This window comes from Macaca thibetana, chromosome 3 (assembly GCF_024542745.1).
Source record: "Macaca thibetana thibetana isolate TM-01 chromosome 3, ASM2454274v1, whole genome shotgun sequence".
NCBI lineage: Eukaryota > Metazoa > Chordata > Mammalia > Primates > Cercopithecidae > Macaca > Macaca thibetana.
This window is the reverse complement of record NC_065580.1, coordinates 152,670,830-152,688,419: the sequence shown is the minus strand read 5'-3', so window position 1 is coordinate 152,688,419 and position 17,590 is coordinate 152,670,830. Positions and strand designations below refer to the sequence as shown.

The following is a 17,590-nucleotide window of genomic DNA, read 5'->3' as shown; positions in this document are numbered from 1 at the left end:
GGAAGCTGATGAGAGCTGCAGGTGCCTGGTGTGGGTGACAAGGCACAAGCACCTGCTCTCACGGGCGGTCGCCACACAGGCAGGTGTGTCAGGACTTGGCAGGATGTAGTGGCCACGCGGGCTTTAGTAGCACAGAAGAGCACTTTCTATATGCACTGTGCTTCTGTTGTGGGCTTATGAATCTTATTTTCATTGTCTTTCCTTAGGTGTGTTTTCTTTCTATGAAATTATAAAGACACACCTTCCTATATTCATTTGATACGTTTTAAGATTAGATTTTTCACTGAGTCTTTAATACAGCTGAAGGCTGCTTGTATAAGGTGTGAGGAGGGGCCTGATTTATTTTGTGAATTCACACATAAAGTGAGCTGCCTGACTTCATTTCCTGCTAAGGTCTGGCTCCTCCCCTGAGGTGTGGCTCATCCCCTGATGTCTGGTTCCTACCCTGATGTCTGGTTCCTCCCCTGAGGTGTGGCTCCTCCCCTTAGGTCTGGCTCCTCTTCTGAGGCATGGCTCCTTCCCTTAGGTCTGACTCCTCCCCTGAGGTGTGCATGAGGTCTGACTCCTCTTTCATAGTTATGTCTGCCTCTGTCCCACTCATCTCGTAGCAGATCATGCCACTATTTGCCATAGCATTGCAATAATCCTGACTCTGGGGTAGCATGTCTGTAAACTTGCCTTTTCTGGTCTTGAGACTTTGGCATTTTTGTGAGTTTAAAAACCAGTTTTTCTAGCTCCATGACAAATCCATTGATAAGAATTGTATTAAATTTATAGAAAAATTTGAGATGACACTATTATGATAATGAATCGTCTATGTATATATTTGTCAACATTTATTTATGTCTTCTCTTTGTCCTTCCCTAAAGTTTTATAATTTTGTTCATAAGGATCTTATACTTTTAAGTAATATTTGTTTCTCAGGTATTTGATAACTTTTGTTATTTGAGGAAATTATAACATTTTTTCTTTTTTTTTTTTTTTTTTTTTTTGAGATGGATTTCACTCTTGTTGCCCAGGCTGGAGTGCAATGACGTGGTCTCGGTTCACTACAACCTTCACCTCCTGGGTTCAAGTGATTCTCCTGCCTCAGCCTCCTGAGTAGCTGAAATTACAGGTGTCCACCACCATGCTTGGCTAATTTTGCATTTTTAGTAGAGATGGGGTTTCACCATGTTGACCAGGTTGGTCTCGAACTCCTGACCTCAGGTGATCCACTTGCCTCAGCCTCCCAGAGTGCTGGGATTACAGACATGAGCCACTACTTCTGGCCTATAATATTTTTTCTATTTTCAATTTTTAAAAAATATATAGGAGCATTATTAATTTTGTATGATGACTTTATATCTAACAACTTTGTTAAACTTTCTCATTAATTATATAAATGTGTTTGTAGATTTTCTATGTAAATAATATATATTCTGCAAATAACAATATTTTCTTTCTCCTTACAATAATCATGGCTCATTCCTTTTTTTTGCCTTATTGTGCTGAGTAAAATTCTTCAGTGTAATTTAGAATATTGGTAATATTAACAGGTTTCCTTGTTTCTGAGTTAATGGGAATTCTATCAACATTTCACCATTAAGTATGGTATTTACTGAATAAATTTATAAATAACTTTTATCAGATTAGGAATGTTTCTATCTAGTCCCAGTTTGTCAGGAGCTGAATGCTACTAAATGGTTTTTCTGCCATTGATTGAGATAGTTATGTTTCCCCTTTAGCCAATTAGTGTGTGAATTATTTTTCTAGCTTCTTCGGTGTTGAGCCATCCTTGCATTCCTAGAATAAACTCTTCTGTTATATTTAATATACTGCTGGAGTTAATTTACTAACATTTTATTTAAGATTTAAAAAAATGTGTTCAAAAGTGTAATTTGCCTATAATTTATATTTCTTATACTGTCTTACTTTGGTTTTGGTATGAGGTTATACCCATCTCAATGAATGAGCTGGTCAGCTTTCCTTCTTTTCTCTTCTTTGGAACTTTTTGAATGATGTGGAGATAATTATTTGTTTCTTAAAGTCTGATAATACTCACCTATAAAACTGTTAGGTCTAACATATTTTGAGCAAGTAGATTTCTAACTATTTTATCTTCCATAATGATTTTGGAACCTTATTTCCTGTTTCTTCTTGGGTCCTTTTTAGTAATTGTAAATTTTCTGGAAAATTATCATTTCATCTAACTTTTGAAATATATTGTGTCACAGATGTCCATAATATTCTTTTATGATTTAAAAAATATATAAATATACAGTAATTTCTCTTTTGAGCATTGATATTTATTATATATTTCTCTTCTTTGTTTTTTTTTTTTTTTTTTGATTATTCTTGCCAGTGGTTAATTTTATAATCTTTTCAAAAACCTAACTTTTGGATTTGTTGATTATCTTAATTTTTCTATCTCATCCTTTATTGCTTTTATTGTTATCTTTCCTTCCTTTATACTTCTGAGAGATTTGCTCTTGATTTATGTGTTAGAGCTCATTTTTATTCAATTTTCCTGGTTTTCTAATAAGGGTACCTAAGACTATAAATTCTCTCTAAGACCTGGTAGGCTGTATCCCTTAAGTTTTGATGTGTAGAGATTTTGCTTTTTACTTTATAAATTTCATTATAATCTTCATTTTATACTTTTGTTTTGCTCTTTTTCTTTTTGTGGAGAATGAGGTCTCACTCTATTATCCAGGCAGGTCTTAAGCTCCTGGGCTCAAGCAATCCTCCTGTATCTGCCACCTCAAGTGCTGGGATTACAGGTGTGAGCCACCACACCCAGCATAATCTTCATTTGATTATTTAGTGATGTATTTTTAGTTTTCCTTATCTTGAGACAGAGTCTTGCTATGTAGCCCAGGCTGGAGTGCAGTGGTGCGATCTTGGCTCACTGCAGCCTCCGCCTGCAGGGTCTCAGTTCAAGCAATTCTTCTGCCTCAGCCTCCTGAACCACTGGAATTACAGGCATGTGCCAACATGCCAGCTAATTCTTTTTGTATTTTTAATAGAGATGGTGTTTTACCATGATGGTCAGGCAGGTCTTGAACTCCACACCTCGTGATCCACCCACCTTGGCCTCCCAATGTGCTGGCATTACAGGTGTGAGCTGCTAACCCTTGTCCTCTACTTACAGTTTTTAAGCCATTCTTTGTTATCACCCTCTAATTCTAATTTTGCTGCATTTTTGTTGGAGTGGGATTGGCAACACGCTGATTCTTGAAATTGAAATGTCCTCCATGGCCACAATCTCTACCCTGGGTTGCTGCAGCTGCTTGACTGTAACCCTAACCTAACCCCTAACCCTAACCTAAACCCCTAACTCTAACCCTAACCCCGAACCCTAACCCTAATCCTAACCCCTAACTCTAACTCTAACCCTAACCCTGAACCCTAACACTAATCCTAACCCCTAACTCTAACCCTAACACTTAACCCTAACCCTAATCCCTAACTCTAACCCTAATCCCTAATGTTAAACCAAACCCTAACCCCTAACCCTAACCCTAACCATAACCCCAACCCCAACCCTAATCCTAATCCCTAACCCTAATCCTAATCCCTAACCTTAGCCCTAACCCTCTTGGCCCATTCACAACAGCAGCCTGTGTGAGCTTGTCTGACTCAAGTCACTCACACACTCAGATGCCCTTTCTGTTACAGAAGTGACTGTCCCCCACGTCCGTCTGGGGCCAGCCCCCTCACCGTATTAGTTTGCTGTGGCTGTTGTAACTAAGTACCACAAACTGGGGGGCTTAACAGAAATGGATTATCTCACAGTTCTGAGGGCCAGGAGTCTGAAATCAAGGGCCACACTCCCTCTGAGGGCTTGAGGGGAGACCCCTTCCTGCCTCTCCAGCTCCTGGTGTTCCTGGCAGCCCTTTGCATTCCTTGGCTTGTGGATGCATCACCCTGATCTCTGCCCCCTAGCCACATGGCCTCTCCCTGCATGTGTCTGTGTCTCTTCTGTTCTTAGGATTATAAATCATACTGGGTTTAGGGCCAACCCTATTTCAGTGTAACTTCATCTTAACTAATTAAACCTGCAGACACTATTTCTGAACAAGGCCAGATTCTGAGGTTCTGGGAAGGACATAAATTTGTGGGCATTGTTCACCCCAGTGCACCTTTGTGCTAGACCCGTCTTCCATTGCCTCTCAAGGACCTCATCCCAAACATACTGCTCCTCCTGCACCCGGGTCCTCCTGCCCTCTTGCGTTGCTCCTGCCGACATAACTCTTTTTTTTTTTTTTTTTTTTTTTGAGATGGTGTCTCACTCTGTCGCCCAGGCTGGAGTGCAGTGGCGTGATCTCGGCTCACTGCAAGCTCCGCCTCTTAGGTTTACACCATTCTCCCGCCTCAGCCTCCCGAGTAGCTGGGACTACAGGCACCCGCCACCTCACCTGGCTAGTTTTTTGTATTTTTTTTTTTTTTTTTAGTAGAGACAGGGTTTCACTGTGTTAGCCAGGATGGTCTTGATCTCCTGACCTTGTGATCCGCCCGTCTCGGCCTCCCAAAGTGCTGGGATTACAGGCGTGAGCCACTGTGCCCGGCCCGACATAACTCTTTAAACACACTGTCTCCTTGGCCTCTGCCTGCTCGTCCCTTCCTCTTTTGAATCCACTCCACTTGGGCTTGTCTTGCTCTTTCTGAAATGGGTTGAGGTCAGGTCAGCAAGGATTTTGCCTTGTTCAACCCAAAGGCCAGCTCTCCATCCCACAACCCACCTGCATTTCTGGAGCTGTGAGCGGATGAGTGAATGAACATGTGATTGCTGCAGCTGGAGTGTCGCTGTGTTCGCGCTTTGGGGTTGTGTGGGTAGGTTTGTGGACGGGCCTATGCCTTGACGTTGTGATGGAGCTAGCGGGCATACAGCAGGGAGGTGAGGGGTTGAGAACCGTATGGATGAGATCATGACCGGGGGCTCAGAGATCAGGGCACAGTGACAGCAGCTGAAGACTCGGCTGTGGGGTGGGGGCTGCGGTGCGGGAGGGCAGCGTGGTGGTCCCAAGCCCCTGCTGCCCAGCGCCCTCAGGCTGACTGAGAAGCAAGGGTGCATAGCGTTTGTTTCCCTCCTGGCAGGAGCGGGCGTGCATGTGGTTTAATGGTACAAGCCAGCAGGCCCCTGACCTCCCTCCTGGCTCTGCCACTGGCCGACTAGGGACAGGGACAGTGAGATGACAGCAGGGCCCTGGGGCCCGGAGCTTCCTGTGGGGGTGGACTCGTGCCAGGCAGAGCATGTGGCCTCCTCTGTGAGCTTCTTGACCAAGGCGCTGCACTTGGCGTGAACAGCAGTTACGGGGAGACGAGGCAGCCTTGCTCCCAGCAGCAGGACCCGCCGCCTTCTCCTTCTGGAGCTCAGCGTAGCTCTGCCCAGCGCCCCATTTGTCCATGGCCTTGGTTCCGGGTTCTGCCCGCTCAGTGGCATGAGTACAGGAAGGAGAATGGTGGCTGGCAAGGGCCGGGTAGACGGGAGTGAGAGATGGGCTTGGGGTTGAGGGGAGGCAGCAGTGGCCCTCGCAGGAACCCTGAGTGAGCCCCGGCCTTGGAGCTGAGGTCCCCGGGGCTTGCTGCATGTGGTGCCAGCTCTGGAGCTTGGTGGGGCCGGGACTCTGGTTTCTGAGCAGCTTCTGGGGAGGCTGCCTGGGCCCCACCGCGCAAGGCCCCCCGGCCACAGAGGAGACCGCAGAGTGAGCTGGGAGGGCTGTCTGAGAGGCCCGGCCAGGTGGGCCCTACACACTGGGCAGGTTCTGGTGTGGACTCTGATCACCACGGATGCAGGCAGGTCTGCGCAGCGGTGCAACGAGAGCTGGGGCCCCTGACAGCTGGGCAGGAGCAGGGCGGCTGCAGGGGGGCAACAGAGAGGAGGGGCTGGGTGGAGGCGGGGAGGCCAGTTGGAGGCTGCCACGCCAGGCAGGGTCAGGGACAGTGGCACAGGCCTGGCTGGTGGCCGCCAGTGCTAGAGGTGGTCAGCTGTCCCAGGGCAGCCATGCACGGCCGCGCGGACTCAGGAGGATGGAGTCCAGGCTGTACAGAGAGGAGGCCCGTGAGGGGTGGGTCGGAGGCTACAGCTCTGGTGGGAGCTGGAGGTCAGAGTGGATTGGTGGAGGAATTATACCACTATCCCCACTGTGGCAGGGACGCTGGTGGTGGGGATGGTGGTGGAGATGGTGGCGGGGACACTGGTGGCGGGCATGCTGGTGGGGACTATGGCGGGGACACTGCTGGGGACTTTCTGTAGACATGGAGGCCACCCCCACCGCATGGTAGCGGCAGTGCGTTTCTTCCTTCTGTTTTAGTGGTGCATTCACAGGATCTCGCCCGTTTCTAGAACTTGCTGTTTCGTGTAGGACCTCGTGGTGTCAGGGAGACCAGCCTGGCCCAAGGGGAAGCATCTGTAGCTCCTGCTGCCTGTGGTTAGCACACTCTGCTGGGGGTCTCTGTGGCCACACGGACGCAGGGCCTCTGGGTGTCTGGCCTGGCTCCCATGCTGCCCCTCGGAAGGCTGCCAGGATGCAGACCATGCTCTGGGGCCTTTGGACGCAAAGTGCTGGCCCGAGCAGTCGGCTAGTTCTACGCTCCGTGGGGAGAAGGTGGCACTTTAGCCCCTCACCGGCCTGCAGTGGCTGGACTTCTGCTCCCAGGGAGACCGTTCCCCCACCAGGTGACCCCAAGGTAACCCAGAGCCTTGGTCTTACTCCTTGGGGGTCCCAAGGGGATCCTCCCCCATAGGCCAGAGCAGGTCCCTAAAGAAGCCTGAACGACATCCCACTGTGCGCCGGCTTCTGATGCCCGCTGTCCCCTCTCAGTTGCCCTCCCCGCCCTGTCCTCCCCCAGTGGTGGATGGTGGACTGAGTTGACCCCTCTGCATCCCAGGAACCCCATGGGCCGGACGGGACTGCGTGGGCGCGGGAGCCTCAGCTGCTTTGGACCCAACCACACGCTGTACCCCATGGTCACGCGGTGAGTTCACGCCTGCCGGGCACCAGCACCTCAGCAACGTGGCCGCTCCCACCTTCACCAGGGGCTGCTGCCACTCCCCGGTGCCCAGGGGCCGGGAGGGCGGCTTTGGTGCTTGGCACTTGGTGCCCATCAAGGGGACGTGAGGGGCGTCTGTGGATAAACATGAATACACCCGAAACGGGGCAGGAATGTCCATGATCCCCTGGGATCCCCAAGATCCCAGGACCATGCCCCTCTCCGGGGGCTGCCTTCACTTTTCTGCCGGTCCCAGCCCATTAGAGGACCCCCCTCCACAGGGACACAGCCCCACAGCCCCACACTCACCCCTCAGACTCACTCTCCACTCCCATCCAGAGGGACACAGCCCCACACTCAACTCCCACCACAGGCTCACTCCTCCACACCCATCCACAGACAGGGACACAGCTCCACTTTCACCCCCTCAGACTCACTGCTCTGCACTCCAGCAGCCGGCCCACTGCTCTCACCCAAGGCACAGGCCGCCTTCTGTGCGGGTGCAGACGCCTCCGTCCCTGAGGAAACTGCTGGGGGCTCTTGCTGTCCACATTGGGCAGGAGTGGGATTCTGGGGCCCAGGCCCAGCTGCTGTGCCCTGTGCTCTCTGGGGGCTATGCCTCCACATCCAGGACCTCCCCCAGCAGAGGAGCCTTTGGCCTCAGGGTCCTCTTGCTGCCCAGCCCCTCTCACCCAGTGGCTTCTCTGGCCGTGCAGGCATGGCCCTGGGGTGCGAGTCAAACCCTCTGCTCCCTGGTCCTTTGGCCTCTCCTTGGCATGCCCGGGTGGCACTCGGCTCCTCACATCACCCCTGGGCAGCACTCAGCATCCCACATCACCCCACGGGGTTCCCACCAGCATTTTCTAAGAGTGATCAAACTGCAAAGCTGGGTCGAAGGGCAGGTACCTCTCTAAGGGTTTTAATCTTTAAAAATTCTCCATGAAGGCTGGGGCTCTTTCTAGTCCTACCAGCTGCTGATGGAAGTGAGGAAGGATATCCCCTAAGTGGTTACTAGCTCAGTCTTTTCCCTGGGGATGAAGAACTTGACAAAGAACACAGCTTGAGCCTGTGGTGGACCTGACACCGCCCCGCCCCAGGCAGGGCCAGCCCCAGCGTGGCGCAGGGGAGGGTGGAGGCCACAGCGGGTCCTGGGCAGCCGTGGTCGCTCCCTCTGCAGGTGGAGGCGGAACGAGGACGGAGCCATCTGCAGGAAGAGCATAAAGAAGATGCTGGAAGTGCTGGTGGTAAAGCTCCCTCTCTCCGAGCACTGGGCCCTGCCTGGGGTAAGGCTGCGGCGCGTGGGGCCTCTGTCCACTGGGCTGTCTGTGGGTCACTCGTCCATTCATCCATTCCACCCATGGACTGAACACTAGCCCCAGGGCAGGGAGGGTTCAAGACTCTAGCCTATTTTGTCTGTAGAAGACACTCCTCTTCCTCCTGTTTCCTCATGTTGCAGTTAGAAAAACCCAGGATCAGAGGATCTTTTGGTGCATAAACACTAACGGGGCACCTACTGTGTCCCACGCATGGGCTGGGCTGGAGGCCACCTGGGCTCCCCTTTTAGGGTTCAGGGTGTTGGGGTCAGAGGTAGCTCTTCACGGTGTCTCAGACACCAACCTGCTCCTGACCTTCAGGGCCAGGTGCTGAGCCATAAAGAGAAGACAGTGTCAGGCAGGGCCCAGGGGTGTGCACAGGCTCCTCAGCTCAGGGGCAGTGGCTGGTTGTGGGGCTAAGGCTGGAGCGCACCCCAGGGTCTGGTGGGAGGGGTGGACACAATTGGGACAGATGACCCGGGCCTTTCCTCTTCAAGTGCCTCCAATAGCTCCTGTTTCCTCTCAGGCCAGCTGGGTCTCCGCAGCCCTCCAGCCCCCTCACTGCAGGGCATGGAAGAGGCTGGTCCTGCCAGGAGGTCTGAGTCCTGCCAGGCCTGGCCATGGTACGGGACCTCTGGGGTACAGCCTACCCCTCAGGGCCTCTCCTCTGCACCTGATGTGGGGAATATGTCACTTACAACAACTCAGCAAGAAGCTGTTGCATTTCTCTGGCCCTGAGCTCACGGCCTGGTGGCTGCCTCTGCTGGTGTGGGGGTGTGTGTGCCACCATGGTGTGCAGGGCAGCAGTGCCACGAGGGCCTCTGGGCAGGAACGGGGATTCTGGAGCCCAGCTGCTAAGTCCCAGTGCTCTGGGGGGCCTCGCTCCACAGCTGGAACCAACCTTGCAGCAGAGGGGGCTTTTGGCCTCGGGGTCCCCTTGCTGCCCCGCTGCTCTCACCCAGTGGCTTCTCTGCCTGTGCACACCCAGCCCTGGGGCACGAGTCACCCTCCGCTCTCTGGCACTTTGGCCTCTCCATGTGGGGAACGTGGGGTTGGGTCTGGGGTTCCACTCACCGGCATCTCTGTCAGCTCTGGCTGGTCACTGAGAGGGGCGCTCTGAGGGGCCTCCTGGGTTCCTGGCTCTAGGGCACTCATGCTTGAGGGTGAGAGTGTCACGGGGCTGAGGTGGGACTGTCTTGACGTGCCTGCAAAGTCTTCATGAGAAACTCATGGGTGTTTCAATGGGACTTTGAATGACAAATAGGACGGGAAAGATGGGTGTGGGGAGGAGGAGGTTCGGGGTAGAGTCAGGTCCCTGAGGCAGGTGGCGCGCGGGAGCCTCTGGGAGCCCAGCCAGCCCCAGCACAGGCCGGGGTGGGACTGGGAGAGACGGGAATGCAAACAGGGAACCCGCTGCAGTAGCCTGCTGCACTGGGCCTGAGCTGGTGGGGGGGCAACGCCTGGGGCAGGCGCCAGGGGAGCAGGGAGGGGGTGCCCTGTCATCCTTGGGGAGCCTGAGCTCAGGGTAGGTATCCTGGGGGCTGTCCCTGTAGCCCAGTGCCCCCTGCTCGGGCCATGGCAGGCTCACAGATGCTGATGTAGATGGCTGGTTCTGGGTAATGTCACTCCAGCCCAAGACGCCGCCTGCCTGTGGCTCCTGGGGCTGGGCTGCTGCCCACGATGGGCAGAAGGCCAGTGGAGACGGGTGCCAGGGCAGCCTGAGGTCCCGCTTCAGTGCCCTGTTGACCTGCCTGTGTCTGTCCAGGGCTCCCGGGAGCCGGGGGAGACGCTGCCTCGGAAGCTGAAGCGGATCCTCCGGCAGGAGCACTGGCTGTCTTTTGAGAACTTGCTGACGCGCGGCATGGAGGTATTCCCGGCCTGTTTGCTCTGCTCCACCTGTGTGTTCCCAGGGCTGTAGGATGAACATAGCATGATACTGGGGACCTGCCCCAGCCCCATCGGGTGACAGTGGTCCCACCCAGCTTCACTGGGTGACGGTGGTCCCAGCCCCTGTCCCTAAGTTGCACAGCTCCCAGAGGACCAGGAAGCATAGCTGTGTGCAGGCCCCTCCCTCTCTGTTCCATTTTCTCCTAAGTCAAGGGGGATGGGCTGAGGACCCTTGCTGCCTTCAGGTGTGACAGTGGCTTGGAGGCATCCGCACATCCACCCTTGCCTTGGGCACCGCTGCGCCCAAGGGTGCTGGGAAGCCAGCCCCTCCCTCAGACCTGCCCCCGACTCCCAAGCTCTGGAGAGCCCTTCCCAAGTGCCCAGCCTGGGGACCGACTGTACCAGGACTTTTTACTTCTTTAGAAACCTGTTTCCTTAGAAAGGCTTCATCTCCAGCTCTCTCTCAGACAAATGCCATGCACACTTTTTTTTGGAAACAAGGTCTTATTCTGTCACCCAGGCTGGAGTGCAGTGGTGCAATCTTGGCTCGCTGCAGCCTCCACCTCCTGGGCTCAAGCAATCCTCTTGCCTTGGCCTCCCAGGTAGCGGGGACTACAGGGGTGAGACACCATGCCCAGCTAATATTTTGTATTTTTGGTAGAGACAGGGTTTGGCCACGTTGCCCAGGCTGGTTATAAACTGCACCCAGCCCTTCATGGACGTGCTTTATAATAACAGGCTACACGTGCTGGGTGCACTGGCTCACACCTGTAATCTCAGCACTTTGGGAGGCTGAGGTGGACAGATCGCTGGAGGTCAGGAGTTCGAGACCAGCCTGGCCAACATGGCGAAACTGTCTCTACTAAAAATACAAAAATTAGCCAGGCCTGGTGGTGCATGCCTGTAATCCCAGCAGGAGAATTGCTTGAACCCAGGCGGTGGAGGTTGCACCACTGTACTCCAGCCTGGGCAGGAGTGAGACTATCTCAAAAAAAAAAAGTGATCAATGCCATGGCGTGGAGCACTTCACAACATTGTGCAGCCACCACCTCTATCCAGTTCCAGAACATTCTATCACCCCAAGCTCTTCCCCAGCACTCCCGAATCTGCTTCCCATCTCCTTGGATTTGCGGGTTCTGGACATCTATTATAAGTGGACTCCTACAGCAGGTGGCTTTTGAAGCTGACTTTCTTCACTGAGCAGACGTTTCCAAGATCTCTGTAGGGCAAAGACTGTTCAGGATGAAGCCGGCATTGGGCTGCTCCGCCGTGCAGGCCCGGGCAGGCTTGGGGGAGCTGGGGAGAGCTGGGCCAGGGTCCTGTGCATGGTGGGAGCTGGGGCAGGGTAGAGGGCACGTGGTGGGCCGGAGCACTGCTCAGGGGTCCCTTGCTGTCGGGCTTACCCTGCCCATCCAGGTGTACAAAGGCTACATGGACGACCCGAGGAACACGGACAATGCCTGGATCGAGACGGTGGCCATCAGCGTCCACTTCCAGGACCAGAACGACATGGAACTGAACAGGCTGAACTCTGTATGAACTTGGCCTCCAGGGAGGGGAAGTGGGGAGGCGGGGATGGGTATGGGCGTGGCCTCTGGGGAGGGGGAGGCAGGGAGGGGGTCTGGATTCTGGACGTGCCTCTGGGGTGTCCAAGGGTGGGACCTGGCTGTGCTCCCGGGGCCCAGGGCCAGAAAGTGGAAGCTACAGGATCAGAGTCTTGCCCAGAAAGTGACAAAGGGGGTACTGGGGGAGGCCAGGGAGCCACTGCAGATGGCCAGAGCTGACAGGACGGGACAGGCGACCATGAGGGCCCTGTGTAGTTCTGGGACCTGGATCCTCCAGGGAGGCAAGGCCCCCCCCGCCTCTGCTGCGGGCTTTTAGCCTTTTATGGGGATGTGGCTTCCCAGTGCTTGGTTCAATCCTGCATGCTCCTAATTCAGAACTGCGATGGGAAAGTTCCATGCAATAACCCCAGGCTTTATATGCAGGCTAAACAGCTCCCGGCAAAGCTGCACCTGCATCTTCTTCCCCTGAAGGATCCTCAGGGCCTTGTGGGTGCATCTCTGGTGCACCTGACACAGGGGTCCTGCCTCCCATTTCACAGAGGAGTAAAGTGAGGGTGCCCTCGAAGGCTGCAGTCTGTAGGGCTCAGCTGGGCAGAGGCAGGGCTGGCAGGGAGGGTCAGCTCTGCCCTTGTTCTTCCAGAACCTGCACGCCTGCGACTCGGGGGCCTCCATCCGATGGCAGGTGGTGGACAGGCGCATCCCACTATACGCGAACCACAAGACCCTCCTCCAGAAGGTGGCAGCTGAATTTGGGGCTCACTACTGACTCTGCACTCAGGCCGGGCAGTTGCAGTCCGTGGACAGTCCCCCCGGAAACCAGGGCTTCTCTCTCCCGAGCCTGTCCAGGACTTAGGCTGATCCTGGGCCCTGCACAGGATGGGGTTGGGTGGACCCACTGCCCCTCACAGCCGCTGCAAGTTTGCCGCAGATGACCTCATGAACTGGACAGGGTCAGGGTGACCTGGGAGGAGAGCTCAAGACAGGGCACAGGCTACTCAGAGTTGAGGGGCCCCTGGGACCCTTGGCCATCAGGCGAGGGGCTGGGCCTGTGCTGGGCCCTTGGCCAGAGTTCACTCCCTTCCTGGCTGTGTCACCCCAAGCAACTCTTCCACCGTGGAGGTTACCGGCCCAAGGCAAGTTCCCTGGAGAGTCAGGGTCCCCTGTGGCCTGTGAGGAAGGGGCCCTGCCACTCTCCCCAAGAGGGCCTCCATGTTCCGAGGTGACTCAACACGGATCCTTGCCTGGCCTGGGGGCACCGTCTGAACTCCTGGCTGTCAGGATAAGCTCCGTGGGGGGACAGGAGCCCAGACACAGCCCAGGCCTGTGAAGAGACCCAGAGGGCCTCTGCCAGGGTTAGCCCCAGGGACCCTGGGAGGGGGCTGCAGAAGCTCTCCCTCCCCCACTACCTGGGAGCCACGTGCTGGCCACACCCAGGAAGGAGGGACAGTGTGGGCAGGAGGTGGGGATGTGGGGACCTTGTGGTTTGGTGTCAATGGCTCACAGGTGTGTGAACCATCAGGGCCCTCAGGATGGGGAATGTGGTAAAATCTGCCATCTCAGGCCTGGCTGGCTCTTGTGTGTTTTCCACAAATAAAGTTTCTGACATGTCCAGGGCCGGGGGCTGTGTCACGGCTGCCTGAAGTTCTCCTCGATCCACAGGTGAGCTTTCTGAGGCCTGTGGATGCCCTGTAGCCCCTCAGCCCTACACCCCCAGTTTCTCCAACCCACCAGCTCCCTGTCTTCATTTTCCTAAACCTGGGCTCCAACATCATCCCCAAGCCCTCCAGGCCAGGATGGTGGCATCCACATGCCCTCCTCCTTGGCTTCCCCTGCACGGTGGTGCCAATGTGCCCTGTCGCCCCTGCAGGGGCTCCAGATGGAGCCTGGGGCGGCCTGGCTGCTGAGCACTGGCCGCAGGTGACACCCACCCTGCTCTGGGCAGGCCTCTGTCTTCCACCTGACCCAAAGCTCTCTGGCCACCCCAAAGTCCCCCTCACCCCATCAGCGTCACCAAGGACACAACTGACCCCTTATGCCCTGCTTAGAATCAGTCCCGTCACCAACTTTCGTGTTGGAGTCACCCTGGGTGTGATAAAAATGTAGATCTTCAGGCCCCTTTCGAAGCTCAGAGGCAGTGGGGCTGGGAGGTCCTGGAAGCTCCATCTGGGGTCAGCATCCTCCACCCCCAAGGGGCTCTCAGGTGGCAGGTTTGAACCACAGTGCAGACTGCATGTGGCCCACCCCACTCCTCTCCAGCTCCCTCTCCCCCTGCAGCACAGCCTCCAGGTGCTACAGGGAAAGCCTGAGACTCCTCGGTTACTGGCTGTGGGTCCAGACCTCTGCCAGGGGCCATGTTGTGCTCAGTGCTCCTGTTTCTGGCTGCAGCACTGGGCTGAGCTCCCACTGTCTGGGGCAGGTCTCAGCTCTGTGTCTGTGGGATCTAGAAACACTGAGCTGAAGGTGGCACCCAGGGAAGGGGTGGGGGCTGTGCCTGGGGGCCGTGGATTCCCCTTGACAGCTCTGGCCCTCGCCACAGTGCTGCCCCTGCCCTGCCTGTGAGACGGCCGGGGCTCTGTCTGAGAGTCCCCACGCTGGGCCAGGGGCCGGGACAGGAGGGACGAGTGTGGAGGCAGGGGCAGTCAGGCTGCACCCAGTGGCCAGCCATGGCAGTGGGGCAGGCTCATCTGAGGCCGCCCTGAGTGTGGGGCGGGCAACCCTGGCTCCTTCACCCAGGATGTTTTATTCATTTGCCTGATGGCATCCCAGCCTCGTGGATGCTGCAAGTGCAGCTCCTCCATGCCAGTCCCCAGCGAGACACCCTTGCAGCTGGGAGAGAGATTAACCAGCTGGAGCAGCTACATTTTACTCCCAGACCACAAGGCTGGATCCAGGGCAGATAAGGGAGTGAGATGCTCAGCCCTGAACTCAATCACAGCCATTAGGGAGGCTCAGATCAGGGAGGCAGGAGGCGGCTTCTGGTGTTTTTGAGAGCACAGGCTGTGGTCTGGAGCAGACGGTGGCCCAGGCTGCGTGCAGGGCCCTCAGAGACGGCTGACGTCTTCACCAAATGGGGCAGGCCACACACACAGAACCCAGGGGACCCAAGAAGGCACTCACCACTTGGCTTCAGGCAAGTGCCCCCGACTCAGCAGTCCGTCAGTGCACACACTGTCAACACCGGGAAGCATCTGCGACCAGTGAGCAGGCTGCACATCTGCCCTGTCTTGACAGTGGCATAACACACACTTAGTCATGCACACACCTTACGTGGGAGCAGCCGATGGGTTTCTTATGTCAACAATGAGCACCCGGTCATCTCCAGCCCCCGGAGCCCTGGAGCCCCCGCATTGTTGTCCCCATGCGTCTGACCTCCTCACCCCCCCTCCCCCACGAGTCTCGTCTGCTCCTGAACCTCCCCAGTCGGAACCTGGCCAGGTGTGCTTTGCGAGCCTGGCCTCCTTCACTCTTGGTAATGTCTGCGGACTCATTCCTGTCTACACTGCGGTGGTCGGTGGCAACTGCATGAATTCACTGAATTTAAAATATACCGTAACGTTTGGGTTTGCCTTTGGCATCCCTTCCGCTTTCAACATACAAACTTCACAGCTGCCCTCACTCAGTGTCTGCAGTTTCTCTGCTCATGTTCTTTGTGCCTTGCAAGATTCCCCACTACTTTTAGCTGTCACTTCTCCTGTCTTCTCTCGTCTTCCATGAGCTTTTTGCCTTTGAATGCACTGACCAGTCACTTTGTAGAGTTTTTCTCAGTTTGGGCGTGCCCGGGATGTTCTCACGATTGGAATGGGGAGATGCATTTTTGGCAGGAATATCGCAGAAGTCACATCCTTCTCAGGGTGTCGTATCAAGGGTACATGATGCCAATCTGCCTTGCCACTGACAGCCCGAGCTTTGTCACATAGATAAGGTGGTTTCTCCACTGAAAAGCTGTTACTACTTTTTTAGAGTTAATAAATATGTCAAAGCAGATACTTTGATCCTACAGAAATCTCCAAGGAAGCTAATTTAAGTATGAGACACACTAGGTAAAAAGTAGCAAGGTGAAAGAAGATATCCCATGCTAAACTAATCAAAGGAAAGCAGGAATCGATTTCAAATCAGGGTCTAGGGATAAAGAGGGTCATTTCATGATGACACAGGGGTCAACCAGTTAAGAGCATGCACGATGTGAGTGCAGGGTCTCAAAACACATGAAGCAAAAGCTGATAGAACTGCGAGGAAAAATTACAGACAAATCTGCAATTACAGTCAGAGGTTTCAACATGGCTATCAAGAATTTGTTTGAGACAGGGTCTTGCTCTGCCGCCCAGGCTCAAATGCAGTGGCACAATCATGGCTCACTGCAGCCTTGACTTTCTGGGCTCAAGAAATCCTCCTGCCTCAGCCTCCCGAGTAGCTCGGATTACAGGCATGCGCCACTATACATGGCTAAGGTTTTGATTTTTTGTAGAGACGGTGTCTCACTTTGTTGCCCAGGCTGGTCTCTCAATAATTAGCAGAGCAAGTAGACAGAAAGGGGATGATAATATAGGCGACTCAAATAACACAGTCATTGCTGTTTATAGGACACTTCGTGGAGCAACAGAACACAAATTCAAGTGCACATGCAACAAAACTGCCAACCATATTCGGGTCCATGAAGGAGTCTCAATAAATTTAAAAGGATCCAAAACATAGAAGATGTCCTCTGACAACAACGGATTTAAATTAATGATCAACAGCAGAAAGAACTCTGGAAAATGCCCAAATATCTGGAAATGAAATAGCATAGTTCTAAACTCACGTGTCAAAAAGGAAATCAAAGGGAAAATTATAAATTATTTTAAACTTAATAAAAATACAGTATATCAAAATTTCTGGGATGCAGTTAAAACTGGACTTAGAGGGAAATTTATAGTACTAAATGCTTATACTAGAAAAGAAGATCACAGATCAGTGACTCCAGCTTCCACCTTAAGAGACCCAAAAAAGAATAGAAAGTCAAACCCAATGTATGCAAAACAGGCTGGATGCAGTGGTTCATGCCTGTAATCCCAGCACTTTGGGAGGCCGAGGTGGGTGGATAACCTGAGGTCAGGAGTTCGAAACAAGCCTGGCCAACATGGTGAAACCCTGTCTCTACTAAAAATATACAAAAATTAGCTGGGCATGGTGGCACATGCCTGTAATTCCAGCTACTCAGGAGGCTGAGGCAGGAGAATTGCTTGAACCCGGGAGGTGAAGTTTGCAGTGAGCTGAGATTGCACCCACTGAATTCTAGCTTGGGCCACAAAGCAAGACTCTGTCTCAAAAAAAAAAAAAAAAAAAAAAAAAAAAAAAAAAAAGCAAAAGAAAGAATAAAGGTAAGAGTGGAAGTCTATGAAAAAAAAAAGTGCAACAATCAATGAAACCAAAAAACTATTTCTTTGAGAAGATCAATACAATTGATAAACTTCTGATTGTTCAGTTTTAAAAAAATGCTACAAATTACCAGTATCAGAAATGAGAAAGGTGATGTCACTTCATGCTTCACAGATGTTGAAAAGATAAGGGAATATTATGAATAACTTTATGCTAATAAATTCAACAACTTGGGCAATTTCTTGAGTGATACAAACTAAATACATTCATTCAGGAATACAACAAACTCAGCAGTTGTATATCCATTAAATAATTCAACCACATATAAAAATAATACATCATGACCACGTGGGGTTTATCCCAAGAACACAAGATTGATTTAACACTTTAAAATCAATCAGTATACGCTATCATATTAACAGACCATCATGCAAAAAGATTCTCAATAGATGCAGAAAAAACAAAATCCCACTTTCATTCCTGATTTAAACAACT

The 17,590-nt window shown here is 53.1% G+C and overlaps 2 protein-coding genes and 2 non-coding genes across 7 annotated transcripts in view; 3 read left to right on the top strand and 1 right to left on the bottom strand.

Moving 5' to 3' along the window:
• Positions 1-14,012, top strand: part of TRPM2 (transient receptor potential cation channel subfamily M member 2) — a 165,266-nt gene extending 151,254 nt beyond the window's left edge. For all 4 annotated transcript variants that reach the window (XM_050784399.1, XM_050784398.1, XM_050784401.1 and 1 more), the window contains 5 exons: positions 6,874-6,960; positions 8,153-8,258; positions 10,054-10,155; positions 11,592-11,708; positions 12,381-14,012. In XM_050784399.1, the coding sequence (XP_050640356.1) occupies positions 6,874-6,960; positions 8,153-8,258; positions 10,054-10,155; positions 11,592-11,708; positions 12,381-12,506 (538 nt within the window). In that variant the 3' untranslated portion in view covers positions 12,507-14,012. The remainder of the gene's footprint in view (positions 1-6,873; positions 6,961-8,152; positions 8,259-10,053; positions 10,156-11,591; positions 11,709-12,380) is intronic.
• CFAP410 (cilia and flagella associated protein 410) overlaps positions 1-17,590 on the bottom strand; it is a 413,721-nt gene that overhangs the window by 85,568 nt on the left and 310,563 nt on the right. The gene's annotated exons all lie outside the window — the stretch shown is intronic.
• On the top strand, positions 8,212-8,272 carry LOC126951825 (Z6 small nucleolar RNA). Its single transcript, XR_007724673.1, has one exon. It is a non-coding gene; the product is annotated as a Z6 small nucleolar RNA (small nucleolar RNA).
• Positions 10,016-10,097, top strand: LOC126951826 (Z6 small nucleolar RNA). The gene has a single exon (XR_007724674.1). It is a non-coding gene; the product is annotated as a Z6 small nucleolar RNA (small nucleolar RNA).